This window comes from Empidonax traillii, unplaced genomic scaffold, assembly GCF_003031625.1.
Source record: "Empidonax traillii isolate 1590-97213 ecotype Southwest subspecies unplaced genomic scaffold, ASM303162v1 scaffold384:size1533304, whole genome shotgun sequence".
Lineage (NCBI taxonomy): Eukaryota > Metazoa > Chordata > Aves > Passeriformes > Tyrannidae > Empidonax > Empidonax traillii.
Window position 1 is genome coordinate 1190711 of NW_020955577.1, and position 13109 is coordinate 1203819.

Here is a 13109-nt window from a genome sequence, read left to right on the forward strand (position 1 = left end):
TAAATACTGCTTTAAGTCTGCCTTATGTACTGACTGCTACTATCCGTTGAAAAGTCCACACTGAGTATGTCTGCATTTTATTAATTTTGTATCTTTGGTGTTTTATTTTCCATAACATGATCTGCTTTTGTTTGCCAGGAGTATTCCACTAAGCAGTTGACCAATCTGGTGAATGTTTGTCTGGGCTCCCACATCAACAAAAAGGCAAGACAGAAGCTGTTAGCTGCCATTGACGACATAGACAGGCCTAAAAGATAACTGGAGAAAGCTGCTTTCCTTGTGACTTGTACCTTTTCCTGTTCATGTGAAGCATGCAGCCTCTCATGCACTAATGGCAACATGAAATGTTGTGCATGGCCTTTCTTACCAACACTGGAGGCACTCTGAAGTGACATAGTATTCTAAAATATGATTTTTCTAATCTGTAGAATTCTTTTCTGTTGTATTTCTTTCTTCTTTTTTTTTTTTTTTTTGTTTTGTTTTGTTTTTTGTTACTTGCCCTTAGAAAAAGGGCCACTGTTTGTGTATCATTGGTGAGCTGTATATTTTGCAGAATTTATACTGTAAGTAAAATCAAAATCAGAGAGAAACACACTGGCTTAATATATCATTGATGCTCTTTATTAATAAAAGGGCTACTTGAAAATATGATTTCTTTCCTCCCTGCTTTCACCCTCAGAAATTGTGCTTTATTATGGACCAGTGTAAAATGAAAGGAAATGTACAATATTTAATCGATGTATGCTGCATGTGGATTAAGAGTGCAGATCAACTACATAACTCTCATGTTAAAGCCCCTCATCTTTATATGTATTTAAAAATGTCTATTTCAGAATTAATTTAGTCATATCAAAATTGTTGACTTCAGATTAATAGAAGGTAATAAATACTGTACACTAATATGATTTCTTTGTGAGACTTTGTTTTTCCAATTCAACAACTCAGAGTGTCAGCAATAATGCCAGGGAATTGGAATAATGTTTTTGTGGCTGAAGTTCTGGATTGATACTAAGATAATCTTCCTGTTTCCTGCTTAGCTGTAGATCCTGAGTGATCCTGAGCAAAGCAAAATGGCTTGGCTGCGTATTTGTCCTAGAAATCAATTTGTCAGAGCTTCACTGACTACACTGAAGTTTTCAGGTTTGCCTCTGGTTTTCAGTATGTAAAGTTTTAGAAATTTGATTTTTTATTACACAATAAACTTTTTGCAGTGCTCTCAGACCTTTTAAAAGGAAACACTGAGCTAATAGGTAAAATAATTCACATGGATATAGTCTACTAGTGCATACAACATGCTAAATTCTCAGTTTGTGATTCATACTTGCCATTATATTTTAATTCAGACATGGGAGAATCAGGACATACTGAATGACAGCAGTAACCTAGTGACAGAAAATTGCCCCTTGGATCATCAATTGCTCTTCTCTGGGGCTTAATTTCCTCTTCAGAAGTGTACTGAGCATCATTGTGTGAGTTCAAAGAAAGCCTGTGTACAGTTTTAGAAGAATGATAGAATTTACATTTTAAATATTGACTGTGTGGTATTCAGCTTCCTTGTTTATCTGTATATTTTAAAGGAAATAAGATTTAAAACAGAATTTAACACCGTTCTTTATTGACCATGCTGTCATGTCTAGTTCCATTTAAAACTTGCTTAGTGGTTTGTCACCATATAAGTTGAAGCTGAATCACTTTTACCCTCATTAAAAAGGTGGTTCAGATGAAAGTGTGGACTTCTGCGTCAGCGTATCTGCCCTGAAGTCAGATCCTGAGCAAGAGCTCTTGGAAGAAATAGAAACGTGTCAGAGACAATTAGTGTAAAATATGTTTCAATTTTCTTCTCTTGGATGAAATAAGAAATTCAAATATCTTTACTGAAGCTTTGCTGAGCTGAACACATGGTAATTTCCCCTGAACTGCTTAGGTCACTGTAATTTGATTGCTTACCGAAAGGTAGGGGTATAAGTACTGATTGGAATGTAGGGTCAAGGTGAGCAATCACGTGAAACATAGTCAGGAGTGATTTTTGTAGTGTATGTATAAGTTTGACTTGTTTTTTTAAGTTAGCCCCCAAGTAAAAGAATGTGCGAGATGCAGTGATAAACTATGCACCAGCTGTTTGATCTTCATTCATATATGCCTCAGAAATTATTATATTTTTCACAGAAGCCTTCCCTTGCTCCCCACAATTGATGCTAAGGGAAAAGCCACGTAGCTTAGTGGCCTGCATACACTCTTTAACTATCATGTTGCCCTGTATAGAGTCAGGAATTGGACTCAGTGATCCTTGTGGGTCCATTCCAGCTCAGGATATTCTATATTCTTTGGTCTTGGGTGAGTAATGAAGCCAAATTTTGACCGAATGCTGAATTGTTTACTTACTAAGGGTTTGTTTTGTAGTTTCCATCCTTGATGTGAGAATTCTTTACAAAGCACTGATTTTTGAGCATCTCTGTGCATCTTCCTTCTCCTGGGCAATAAGAAGCCTCTTATACTGCTTTTTGTGCAATAGAGAATATTGCTTAAATATCATTTATGTTTTAGAGGAGAGTTTTGAATTACTATAATTATAGAAGGGAATTTTCTTCAGTCTCTAAGTAGAATGACCAGCAGTGCAGGGGTGGACAGTGCATCTGTCTGTCCTTCTATAGCCTAATGAACACTTTAAATCCTGATCCCCAGACAATAAGGGCTCTGATGTTTGTCAAACTCAGCTGGAGCACAGATGAGCAGTTTTCAAGTTTCTTATGAGGCAAATAGTAGCCACGCAGTGATGAGTGCACAACTGGATTTTCAGCAGTCAGCTTCTCTCAGTTACATCCCATGGTGATGCTGTTCTGCAGAGAAGCAGCTACTGGGACAAAAATAGGGGGAAGCCAGCTGATTGTTTGCTGTGGCCCTGGTGTAAGATTAAAGTCCTTGCTTTGGTGTAGGTTTAATTATTCAAAGTAGAATGGCATTGATGGGAAAGACCGCCTTGGAACAGCAGTGCTTCAGCTGCTGGGAAGTGTGCAGAGCAGCCCTGGAGGTGTTAATTCAGATGCCTGATCTGAGTACGTACACAAATGCTTGTTGTTTTCAGAAGAGTATATTTTCGGGTAATTGACTGTTCTGGATTCTGTTGTTCCCACATGGGTAAGAGTCTTCCCATGTCTAAAATAAAAGCTTGGCTTGCTTCTATCTGCAGTGGGAAAAGCTAGGCCCTGGCCAGATCTGCTTAGCAAGCCCTGGATGTAGGGTATAGATTATAGCTTGTTCACTGAAAGAACAGCCTGCCTTCTTTTGTCCCCACACTCTTTTTTATTCCCTTTTAGTTTCTGCAGATGTGAATGGCAAAGGCATATCTTTGTGACAGAAACCCAATGAAAAGCTGCAGATGTGGGTTGTGCTCTTGACTTGTTGTTGTGCCACAGAATACACAAAATTATAAATATCTCTCTTCTTACTATAAAAGAGACTTGGTTTTTAAGGATCTCTTGCTCATCCATGAGATTCTGAAGCATCTTCATGGAACAGCATCTTTAAATAATACTCAGGACTTCACAAGCACATGTTGTGTTTTCGTTTTCTTTTATTAGTAGGCATTAAATCAATAGCATGGTATATGATCTAAGTACATGCCTGAGAAACTAATGGTGACAGAATTAACTTTCTTTTTTTATGTTTGCTCAGTTTTAATTCAGTGGAGTATTCTGTCCAGTCCTATAGAGTTTACATAAAGCTAAGTTAAAAACAGTTGGATGTGAACTAAACTTGAGTCTACTTGGCTATCCTGCTAAACAAAGTCCCCACAGTATCTCTCAGCTGTGCTGGTTTGGTCTGGAACTCTGGATCTTGATATGTAAGTGAAAGAAAAACAACTTTCAGAGCAGGGATGTATAGATCTATGTGTTACATATGTAGATTGTCTTGCACAGGTTTCAACATTGTCAGGTTTAAAACTGGCAAATAACTGTCTAAAGATGCTGATCTTTGAAAAACAAAATATATGAGCAAGCTGAATATCTAGGGAAAAAAATGCAGTGAGGTACCTCTTATCACTAAGCACAAAATCAGGTGTGCAAAATAACTACAAGTATTTCTGAAGATCTTTTTTACAAATAAATCCAAGGTTCATAACTGTATGTATTTCCTGCCCTATATCACTAGTAATTTTTTTTCATACATAAAAAGTCATTCCATTCACTGTATTTCAGTAAACAATAAAGAAATGTCACCTGAGACTTAAAATAAAAAGGATCCTTGTATAGGAAAAAAGTTATCCTGGGGCTGCTGAGAGCTGCAGAGATGACATGTAGAATATGCACCATAAAACTGTTCCTTGAAATTCATCCATATATTATAGTGTAAATATATACACACAGAGCTTCATGTGCAATGTAGTTCAACTCTAGGGCCCACAAAAAAAGCATGGCAAAATTGAACAACAAGCAATTTCACTTACATTAATAGTTGACATGGAAGCCTGGGTTGGTAGTGTGAACGTGTTTCTTTATGGGTGTAACTGGTGTCCATTGAAGACAAAGTCATAATCCAGGTCTGAATTCTGAGCTTTGAGTACACCTGAGTTATCATATTGCTCCCACTGCCACTGCCCATGTCTGCCACTGATGTGAGCTATGTAGGAAGCACCATTTGGTGTTGAAGAGGAGCTCCAACCCAGCCCAAAACGCTGGAAGCATCAGATTGGACACTATTGGTGAAGCATGTTGCTCCTGCCCCTAAAGAGAGCTTGTGGATAATCATGCTTGCTGTTGTGGCTGCTGGGGGGGACTTGCTCCAAATACACAAAACTCCTGGGTTGGAAGATGGGCAGAATCAAGGTGAAAGGCTGTGGTATGGCAGCATAGTGAACATGTGGCTTGGTCGGGACAGCTTGCTGTCCTTTTGAAACCTGGAACCTCAATAAGTGTGGCAGTTGTCAGATACCTCATGCAGTTATTAGCCCAATACTAAGCATCTGTGAGTTTTTAGGACCATTTATTTCTGGAAGTATAGGAAGATGTCATTGATGTAAATGAGTTTGACCAGGGGCTGATTCTTGGCCCTGAGCTACCAGCTCAGCTGTCTCCTCCAGCACAGTTAGAATATTTAAGCAGCCAAATGTTCCAACCATGAGAGTGTTTATAATGTGCTGTATTTCAACTAGAGAAAGTTTTTGTCATGAATAGTAGTGCTTCATAGCTGTTAGCCCTTCCTTTTCCCCCTTGCACACGCAGCCCAGTGTTGTGCTGGCGTCTCTGCTGTTTGTCAGGGCACTTCTTCTCAGACCTTTATGCTGAAGTCTGTTTATTTTTAGTGAGATGTTTACCTCTGCCTTCTGTTGCCCAAAATCCCTGTGGTAAGATGCAGGCCAATGGGTGATGCACATGTGTTTTTGCCTGTGTGTGCTAAGAGAGCTCTTGGTGTTCGTGGCTGCCCTGGCCAGGAGGGAGGATCCCCTCTCGGGTGGGTGGCACCTTAGGTAACATGTTAGAGCTGCTGCATACCTCAGCAACAAGGTCATGAACCTGTCCTGAGCTTTGATTCAGGTTCTGCTCTGTCTTGGTGCCTGGTGTAGGGAGGTTTGTTTTTATTTTCCTGTACTTTACTCACCCAGGTAGTAAAAGACACTACATTGTCTCTCCTGTTTTATGAAGTCCTGTCAGGCTGTGGTACCACAGACATGAACGGTACTTTTAGTGACTACTGGTGAATTAACCCCAGGAAAACTGAAACATGAACTCTTTGTGTAGAAGATGGCACACAAGGAAACTTCCTTTCCTTTGTCTCAGGCTTTTTCGGTGCTGTTTCCCTTGTATTAGGACAGAAGCCAGTAATCTCATACAAGTTCTTCTGATACTGTGCTCCAGACCACACCAGGCTGTGCCACTGTATGTGTGACAGGGAACCCTCCTATGGACCAGAAAACATGGGTTGAGCTATGGATGGGACTCTCCTGTGCGTTACATTGCTCTGCTACTACCAGTCAAATTAGGTAGGGAAGACTGTGGACAAAATTAAAGGGAGATTTTTTTTTTTTTTTTTTAACGAAATCATGAAAGGATACTTAACATACATACACCCTGTCCTATTGTACACCATCAGTAAAAACTCATGCCCTCTGTGTGACTCTTGGGAGTAGTTAGCTGCTGTGGAGCTGGGTACCCTGAAGATACTGCATGGATGCAGACTGAGAGATGCCTTATTGGGAGGGAAACTTCCAAAGAGGCATAAGCTATAAGAAGACAAGACATTTGCAAATAAGATCTCTTATTTATTGTGGTGTTCAATGTGTTTCTAGCAAAAGGAAAATGTGTTTGAGGAGCTTATCAAGGCGCTTTTCATTTAGGGTTCAAGCCTTTATATCCCCATTCTGCATAAGCGGTTTCCATTGCTTGAGTTCCCCTCCTCTCCCAGTTGTACCTGGAGCCCATGATGTCCTCACTTCACATCCAGACACCTGGACTTATGCACGGATCCTTTCAGAGAGGGGTGACTTGTGAGAAGTTGACCTGCAGGAGCCCACAGCAGCACTGCTGGCAAAACAGTTGCTGGAAGAGAGGCCAAGGTTGCCACAAAGGCATCAGGCTCCACATTTTAGGTCAGATATAGATCTGTGCTGGCTTTATGAACCCAACATTTGCTGTTCACCAGCAGAACTTGTTACCCTGTGGAAAGAAGCAGGGGAGGCTATGGGGATCACCTTTTTCTTTTCCTTGAAGCACAAGTTATTTTTCTTAAGGTACACAAAATTCTTGAGCATTTATTTTCTTTACAAATAACGTGTGGGGTTTTTTTGTGAAACCTAAATCTGAGACTGTTACAAATGAAAAAATCAGATAAAGAGATCTGGGATATTTTTTTCAATGCCTATCCTTGCTTTTTAAGAGGTATGTTTTCACTAATGGGAAATAAGGGGACAATATCTCTAGATACTTTTTTTTTATAGGCATTAAATTGATTGGCTTTAGTTGCCTGAGTGTGCAAACTCTAAGCTGGTAGGCTCTATTTAAGATTCTGTATGATTAGTTCCCATAAACTTGCGTGCTCTTCCCTCTTGTCTTTATGTTGAGATTCATTTCTGTATTAATTTTCACTTTTCTGCATTTGAAAGGAGTGAATTGTATGAATAATTAAAACACATTTATTAACCTCTAATGAATGGTTAAGACTGTGAATTGGACTGAGTGACATGTGTGCAGGAAGTTTTGAAGCCTACACTTTGTAGGTATGAGAAAAAAAAATCTTGAAGTTGATTAATAATTTTCTGGAGGTCAATATGTGCCTGGATCACAACCTGAAAAATAGAAGTACAGTATTCTCTGGAGGGTTGTCTGGTACTTCATGATGAACCTTTGTGCTTTCACTGTTTCATGAGGTCAGTGAAGGATTTTCAGGCTGAACTCTTCTACTCTCAGTTCCCACATTTTTTCCTGAAAACAGTGTAATGTTCATATTTCATCTTTTATAAACATTATTTTTTTAGGAAAAGAAGATTAGAAAAAATGCAGAAGACTGAGCTTCTTTAAATATTTTATTAATATGCTCACCTTGTTTTACTTCAACAGTATGGAGAGAATATATAAAACTGACAGGGTTATTTTTGGCATTTTTTTCTTTTACATGCTACCTGACACTGCAAAAACAGAAAGAACAATACTAATGGTCAGTGGCAGCTTAGGGGAGAACCTGTGTCATTGGCATTGCTTCCAACTTATATGAGTCTTGCAACAGCACTCAGGAGCTCCAGTCATAGACCCCATCATCACTCTGCTGAGGTTTCAGTCAAAGATATGAAATTAATGGTTTCTATTGGCTCAGTAGGACTTGAATTTAAGAATAACATAGATAGCAGTCCATATCTGGGCAATCTCTGCTGGCTTGTGTATATCCACAGCACAGAATCCCCCTCATCCTCCCTGCTATCCCCCTCCCACAGGGGTGCTGAGTCTCTCCCCAGAGACCAACTCCGAGCCTGTGCTGCCTTCTGCCAGCACTTTCTGACAACACAGCCAGGTTTAGCACTGGTGTCGGTGAGGGTGGAGACTTCAGCCCTTGGAGTGGAAAGCAGAATCCAGCCCTGTGGTTGTTGAAGTGTTCAGCTGTGCTTCCATGGGACCTTTGTCACCTTCTGCACTGTGCCAACTGTCCTGGCTCTTCCAAGGAGAGGGCAGGAAGTGGTGGGGCAGCTGCCCAGAGAAAGTTTGTGGGGCACTGGGAAAAAAAAAGCAGGCTGGCTGACGAGGATCTAGGGGCTGGTAACCTGGCTGCCAAGAGCAAGTCATCTGGTTTGTTTTACGGCCTTCCCCACACCGTTGAAGCAGGGGAACAGCCTGAGGGACTGCCTCTCTCGTACAGAGTCACGAGCTCTCAGCCACAGTGCCCAGAGAGGACCTCTCTCCTAAAGAAATCACCAACCAGTCTCTGCTGCCTGCCTTTTTTGTGTGTAAGTGGAGTTTGAATCACTCTGAAGCACCAGCCTCTCTTTGGTAGTGACAGATGAGATGCACGTTTAATCAAAGGAGGAAATTAATCCAATTTGATGCACCTAATCTTAGTTTTAAAAGAATGCTCCAAAGAGACAGTGGGGACTTGCCTTTCAGCATGTGCTGCAGCTCTGGCCATAGAAGCATTTCTGTGCCAGTCCTGGAGCAAGGCTGACTGAGGGTATCAGCAGGGTCTGTGATGTAGAATGACAAAAGTAGACGGGCCAGAGGCCACACAGGACTACCACCTTGCAGGGACAGTATTCCCAATATGTTCCTGGGCCAGAGAGGGGAACAAGTGGTAAAAGTCCCACTACAAAATGGATGAATTTTTGTATTGGTTTTGTGGTGATGAGATTCAGGACTAATGCAGTGAGGGACCAGAGAAATGGAAAATACTCTGCTCCTGTGTTTGACAGGACCTCCCATGATCTACTGCAATAAATGAAGAGGAGGACAACTGAGCAAAGTGACCTCTCTGTCACCTGCCATGGAGAGGGAACAATAATCCTTCTAGTTCCTTCCCTGTGATCTGTTAAGTCAGCCTAATACCTAGTTTTACGTATTCATTTCAAATCATTATTTTGTATTCAAATGTATCCAAATAAATGGAAATGAGGAATATGTTGAACAGTTTCTTCTAGAAGGTACAGAAAACATCGTGTTTGTATAAGCAGTCAGTCATCACTGCGCATTATATACCTGCCTGGGATATCAGTGAAAAATCATTTGTAGAATGGGTGTATGTGTATTGTCTGTTGTTTAGAATGCCTATTTTGTGAAAATTAGGTTAGTCCAAACAATTAGGTGTAATGGAGAGTAAGCGTATAGGTGCTACAAAAAGGCTGAATGTGCTCTGGAAGAAGAGTTAAAATTTTATTACTCCTGTTGCAGTCTCCAAGAGCAAGGTAACCTGTACAAGAAAGGGACTACTTTGACAAATCACTTCTATTGTGCTTCCTACAGTAGCTCACGGACAAAAGACAGACTTCTTTTTTAATGCATTGTGTCAGATCATTCTCTCTTCTGACTCAACCACCCTCCCCCAACCTTAATTTACTCAAATGGCAATTTGATTGTACGTGTATACATCCCATTATCTTCCTAAATGTGGGCCTCCGTATTTACTGCACCATCATGGCCTGTATTTTCCCTATGAAATTTTTAAGGTCCCAAACAGTTCTGTGTGTAGAGGAGGAGAGATGGGATCAGGCAGGTGACATTGCCCTTGCAACCAGAAGCAATCAGGCCAGTGCCAATGTCCCCTCATGGTTCAATCACGTGCCCTTAACTGGAGGAGGTGAGGAAGAAACCTGAGCAGGGTCGAAGGTGCCTGAAAATTGGACGTTTTCAGAACAGTGGAGCATTTAGTCCTATATAGAAATGCACAATGCTGGCCAGAAGCTGAAGCTAGTCAGCTAGCTTGGAAGATAAATTCCCATTGTGAGGCATAGGATGACCCAAATGTGGAGGAGACCAGAGGAAATGGTGAGGGTCCCTGTTTCCTGTAATCTTGCAAACAAAGTCATCCTGTTTTCTTTACAGAGCTTTCCTGTGACATTAACCTGTGATATGATATAGCTTCAGTGTCACTGTGCTGTTGTGGGTCAGAAAGGCACATGACACAGGCTTTCACAGTTTCTCAAAGGTAGAAAGAAATAAATCCCAAAATACAGAGGAGACTGTCATGACTGAAATAAAGGGAAGAGGACTGAAGCAGTGAAAGTCCAGAACTGTTTCTTCATAACACCAGTGGAGCACAGGAGGAGTAGGAAGGTAGCAGAGCCTGGCTTCAGCCAACAAAAAGGCAGTGAGACAAAAAATGGGAGGAAGCAACCTTGAACAAAATACTGAAATCCAACCTTCTTTCAAAATATGCCTTGGAATAGTAAATCCAGCAACTGAATTCCAATTAGATACAAAAGACTCTGAAACAAGCTTTTGAGATGAAACCCATTAGTAAAGTGGGAAGGAAGTAGTTTCTTCCATGGAAAGTAAAATGTCCTTTTTATTCCATAGAGACACCCGTGTGCTCAGGGCCACTGTTATATGTGAACTCTGTCAGAAAGACACTTTTCTCTATCATAATCCATTTGCAAATAGAGTCAGTGAAGTACCAATTAACCTTAGGTCATTAATTTTAAATACACTATCAATTTTGTTTCTTTTTTTTTCTTCCCCCCCCCTTTTTTTTTTTTTTTCTTTTAAGTCGTCTAATGTTCTGTGGGGAGGCTTGGGTCCTTGGCCTTCAATAGACCTTTTTTTTAATGCACCAGTATCAAGGCTCAGATTACCATCATCCTTGGCCTTTGAGCTGCTGAGTGCATTTATATGCTTTCAGTTTTACTCTTCTTCCTGTACTTTCCCAGGTGAGGTGTTTCACAGAGGGCAGGAATTAGTTCCAGCTCTTGTCTTGGTTGAGAAGATGAGTCTATTCTGAGTATTTTTGGGAGACAGAGAGGGAGTGAGACTTCCGGATCTATAAAGACAATTTTCTGCATTTGTTTCTTTAGTTAAATGATTTTTTAAAAAAATATTTTTATTATTTTAAAGTTGTTTCCATATTTTCAGGTCTTATATTTCACCTTTCCTTTCAGATTTTTTTTTCATTTCACTTTAAAGTTCAAAGAATAGGATATGTGATGGCTTTTATAATTTGCCAAGAGGTCCTTTGCTGTGAGCTTCTTAAGCACTTAGTAGTGTCTCTTGGTCCAACTCTCTGTGTTACCCCCCTAAGTGAAACAGTGCACAGAACCTGCCTTCTACAGTCAAAGGCAAAGACTTTGAGGATTTAAGGATTTAATCTTTGATGATGGTCTCTCCACTGACTCCATGTATTTTGGACCAACCACTCAGAATTTTCTTCACGTAGAGGGCTGCTTACTCTTTTGGGTCCATTTCCCTGACAAATTGTTTGGGTGTTTTGTGTATGTTTACTGAGAATAAACAAGTTGAGAACAGACAGACCGTAGGATGTTTTATGTTTCTGCTAGTGATGTGACTCTTACTGGTTTTCAGACTGAAACCTCCTATGGAGCCCCAGAGATAGAAACCAGCCCTGGGAGTTGTGGCATGTCAAAGGCATGAAGCAAAAAAAAAAAAACCCAAAGCAGCAAAGTTGTGGGAACATAAGGCCCCCAGAAATCTTCCTTATATTAAAGTCAGCATATCTTCATATTCTCTATTTCTCAAATAAAAATATGGTTCCTTTTAAGACAAAAATCCAAAAGTATAAATTGGTTCCAAATTGTTTTTGCTGCTTTGCACAAAAGTGCTTCAAGTACATACATTTGTATAAAATTTGAATGTTTCATGTCATAGTATTTTCCTCATTGTATGTTTTCTCTCTGGTTCCATTTTATGAAAATAAGTGTTTGATGTAAAAGGGAGTAGCTGCAACCGCCACCAGCGGAGAGGCAGCTCTTGTGACATTCATTTGCACTTAACTGCAAAGTACTGCAGTGTATGCTTCAAATATTCTGACTTTGTGCTGAAAGAAATGTAATTCAAGCAATTAACTTTAGATGTTTCTTTAGGTACTTTGTTGAATCAAAGTATAATTTAAGGGAGAAAATGTTATATAATGACTGATCTCCAGAAAACTTGGCTGCAAAATCATGTAGGTAATATAAAGTACTACTATATTAAACACAAGTAAACCAGTGACCTAGGGTGAGTCAGGAAGCAAAACTGAGTGAGGGCAGGGCAGCAGCCCAGGTCTTAGGCACTGCTGGGCAGAGCAGCTTCCCTACTATGAGTTTTATCTCTATAATGCCACATAATGCATACAGGATGCCTTAGGGCCCCATAGGGCTAGGCCAAGGAGGAATAAAGTGTCCTGGAAAAGGGCTGGACTCAGGTTGTAAGCCCTGCGACCAGCTTGTCCTGTCCTCTGCTTCTTATTGCTGTGGACCTCTCCTGGTGTTACGCACTTAATCCCAGTTTTCCCATTTATGAAGGACAAGTGCAAGAGTGTTTTCCATGTAATAAGGGACTCAACCGTCAATATGCATTGTATATATAGCCTAAATCATTTATAAGAGACCATCCTTGCAGAACAGATAGCAGCTCTCTGGTCAGGTGAGTGCAGGTCAAAGATGCTGGCACCTGGCGGTCAGGCAGGGTTGCTTGTGCAGTAGTACAAGTATACTATATAATAGTACAGGTATTACACAGGGAAAGACCTGGCTGAATTAATCGTGGGTAAAAATTTGGTGTGGATTGATCCTATGAAACACAATGAGAGCAGGTAGCATCAGAGTCCTCTAATAATAGCTTCTGTTGGAATGCATACTGTGGGGAATGGGCTCACATGCTGCATTTTGATAGTATTTTCTAAGGTTATTTCACAGATATAGAAATGCAACCTTTGTAGATTTTTCTAGGAGTTAGAAATAGCTTCTGCAACACATGGCCATTTTTAAACTCATCCTGCATTCTTCCCATAATGTTGTTTGTTGTCATTCACAGACACTGCTAAAAGATTTTAATTTCAAGTCTGGAAGTTGTGGCTGTCTTAAAACTGTCCTCATCTATTTTATCAGTCAACAGGAGGAATGAGGCCCTGGTGTCTTCGAGTGTAATTATGTGTGAAATTATCCCAGCAAATGAAAGACCTGCATAGTTCTTCTGTAAATAGAC

The 13109-nt window shown here is 40.3% G+C and overlaps 1 protein-coding gene across 2 annotated transcripts in view; it reads left to right on the plus strand.

The window, feature by feature from the left end:
- The window catches only part of VPS50 (VPS50, EARP/GARPII complex subunit), an 82280-nt gene extending 81963 nt beyond the window's left edge, over positions 1 to 317 (plus strand). For both annotated transcript variants that reach the window (XM_027893194.1, XM_027893193.1), the window contains exon 28: positions 139 to 317. In XM_027893194.1, coding sequence (XP_027748995.1) covers positions 139 to 258 — 120 coding nt within the window. In that variant the 3' untranslated portion in view covers positions 259 to 317. The remainder of the gene's footprint in view (positions 1 to 138) is intronic.
- Positions 318 to 13109: the final 12792 nt, after the last annotated feature.